General features: G+C 41.7%; 1 protein-coding gene across 1 annotated transcript; it reads left to right on the forward strand.

Moving 5' to 3' along the window:
• The first annotated feature begins 728 nt into the window (after window positions 1–728).
• Window positions 729–1,673, forward strand: OR9A4 (olfactory receptor family 9 subfamily A member 4). The gene has a single exon (XM_070425073.1). The coding sequence runs from the start codon at window positions 729–731 to the stop codon at window positions 1,671–1,673; it is 945 nt and encodes a 314-aa protein (XP_070281174.1).
• Window positions 1,674–2,120: the final 447 nt, after the last annotated feature.

The raw sequence follows: 2,120 nt of genomic DNA on the forward strand, positions 1-2,120 counted from the left end.
GAGAATAAGGAGAAAGAAGTGGATAATCCATTCCAGGGAGTCAGCTCCCCAGAAGTCAGGGCAAGACTCAATACTGTGTCTCAAAATAATTCTTACGATAATGTCCTGAGTAGAGCCCACCTCCCTGCCAGCAGCCCTACTAAAAAGCAGAAATGATGATAAAGAAGAGTGCAGTGAAAACATTAGGTGAACAGAAGGCAAAGGGAGCCTACATTTAAAGGAAACACAGGAAAGAAGTAATCAAGTATGGTGGGATTGGCTAGGAAGACTTCCTTGTAACTGCTGAGATGCAGCAGTTTGGCAGGGCATGGACATAATAGGTACAGAAGGGTAACTTAGGGCATTCAGGATGGAAGGGATGGTGGTAAAACTGAGCACCTATGCTCAGGGAACTGGACAGGTGGAAGGTTAGAGCAGAGTTGGAGGTAGGATCTCTAGTGAATTAAGGGACAGGGTGCATATGGGGTGGGTGGGTTTTTATGCCTGGGATATAGTATTGGTGACTTTGATCATCTTGTTGGACATATACATCTGTCTTCATATATTATATGTTTCTCATAAAACATTTAGCATCAATCTTATACAAAGAATAGTAGGAGATGAGCCCACTTGATCATGATGGGGAGCCTAAGAGCAGAGGAAATGTTTTCTGAAGTCTTTTGAAATTGTGAACATGTTTTCTCTCTCTTTTTCTCTAGATTTCACAAAGAGCAACAACACAGGACTAAATGTTGAAGAATTACTCTAGTGCCATTGATTTTTATCTCCTTGGTTTCTATGGCTCCAAAGAACGACACAATATCCTCTTTGCTGTCTTCCTCTTCCTCTATTCAGTGACATTAATGGGAAACATAGTCATCATTGTGACTGTCTGTATTGATAAACGTCTGCAGTCCCCCATGTATTTTTTCCTTGGCCACCTCTCTGTCCTAGAGATCCTGATCACATCTGTTGCCGTCCCCCTGATGCTCTGGGGCTTGTTGCTCCCTGGGATGCAGGCTGTATCTTTGACTGCCTGTGCTGCACAACTATACTTGTACCTTTCTTTGGGCACGTCGGAGTTGGTATTACTGGGAGTCATGGCTGTGGACCGTTATGTGGCTGTCTGTAACCCTTTGAGATACAGCATCATTATGAACAGCCACACCTGCATCTGGGTGGTAATTATGTCATGGGTGTTTGGGTTCCTTTTTCAAATCTGGCCAGTCTATGCCACATTTCAGCTTACCTTCTGCAAATCAAATGTGTTAGACCATTTTTATTGTGATCGAGGGCAGCTACTCAGACTATCCTGTGATGACAGCCTTTTCACAGAGCTTATTCTTTTTTTAATGGCTGTCTTCATTATTGTTGGTTCTTTGATCCCTACAATTGTCTCCTACACTTACATCATCTCCACCATCCTCAGGATCCCCTCAGCCTCTGGCCGGAGGAAAGCCTTCTCCACATGTGCCTCACACTTCACCATTGTTGTGATCGGCTATGGCACCTGCCTGTTCCTCTACGTGAAACCCAAGCAAACGCAGGCAGCTGAATACAACAGGGTAGCATCAGTGATGGTTTTAGTAGTGACTCCTTTTCTGAACCCATTTATCTTCACCCTCCGGAATGACAAATTCATAGAGGCCTTTCGAGATGTCATGAAACGCTGCTGTCACCTCCTCAAGGGTTAGTTCTGTCCTAAAGACAATCATGGACTCATCATCATGGAACCGAGTAATCTGAAAGCCCTAATTCAAATCTGAAATGATCTTTTTCATCAACAAATAGTTTGTAATCTACAAGGGAATTTTAAGAAATTGGAATTGTTCCATTTTGTAACTGGATGGTTCCTATATGTGAGTTCACTTTATTAACTGTTAAGTGCAATGAATACATTTATCTATACTTCTGTAGTTATATGTCTTACAATATAAATTTGACAAATGTAGATATACAAAATGTGTGTGATTTTTTTTTTTAAGAACAATCAGATCTTTGACTGGAAAAAGCAAGGAAAAGGATACTTCATTTTCTTTCAGCTGACCTAAATGTTTGATTCTAAGGGCTGGGGTCATCTTCGCCTATATTGTCCTATGATTTCATGATCTCTTTGCCTAAAGGTCCCTCTCTTACTTCTC

This window comes from Myotis yumanensis, unplaced genomic scaffold (assembly GCF_028538775.1).
Source record: "Myotis yumanensis isolate MYYU_CA2020_CCGP unplaced genomic scaffold, mMyoYum1.0.hap1 SCAF_9, whole genome shotgun sequence".
Taxonomy (NCBI): domain Eukaryota; kingdom Metazoa; phylum Chordata; class Mammalia; order Chiroptera; family Vespertilionidae; genus Myotis; species Myotis yumanensis.

What these genes read in the sequence shown, in the direction of transcription:
- OR9A4 (XM_070425073.1), top strand. Translation starts at nt 729, where the DNA reads ATGTTGAAGAATTACTCTAGTGCCATTGATTTTTATCTCCTTGGTTTC.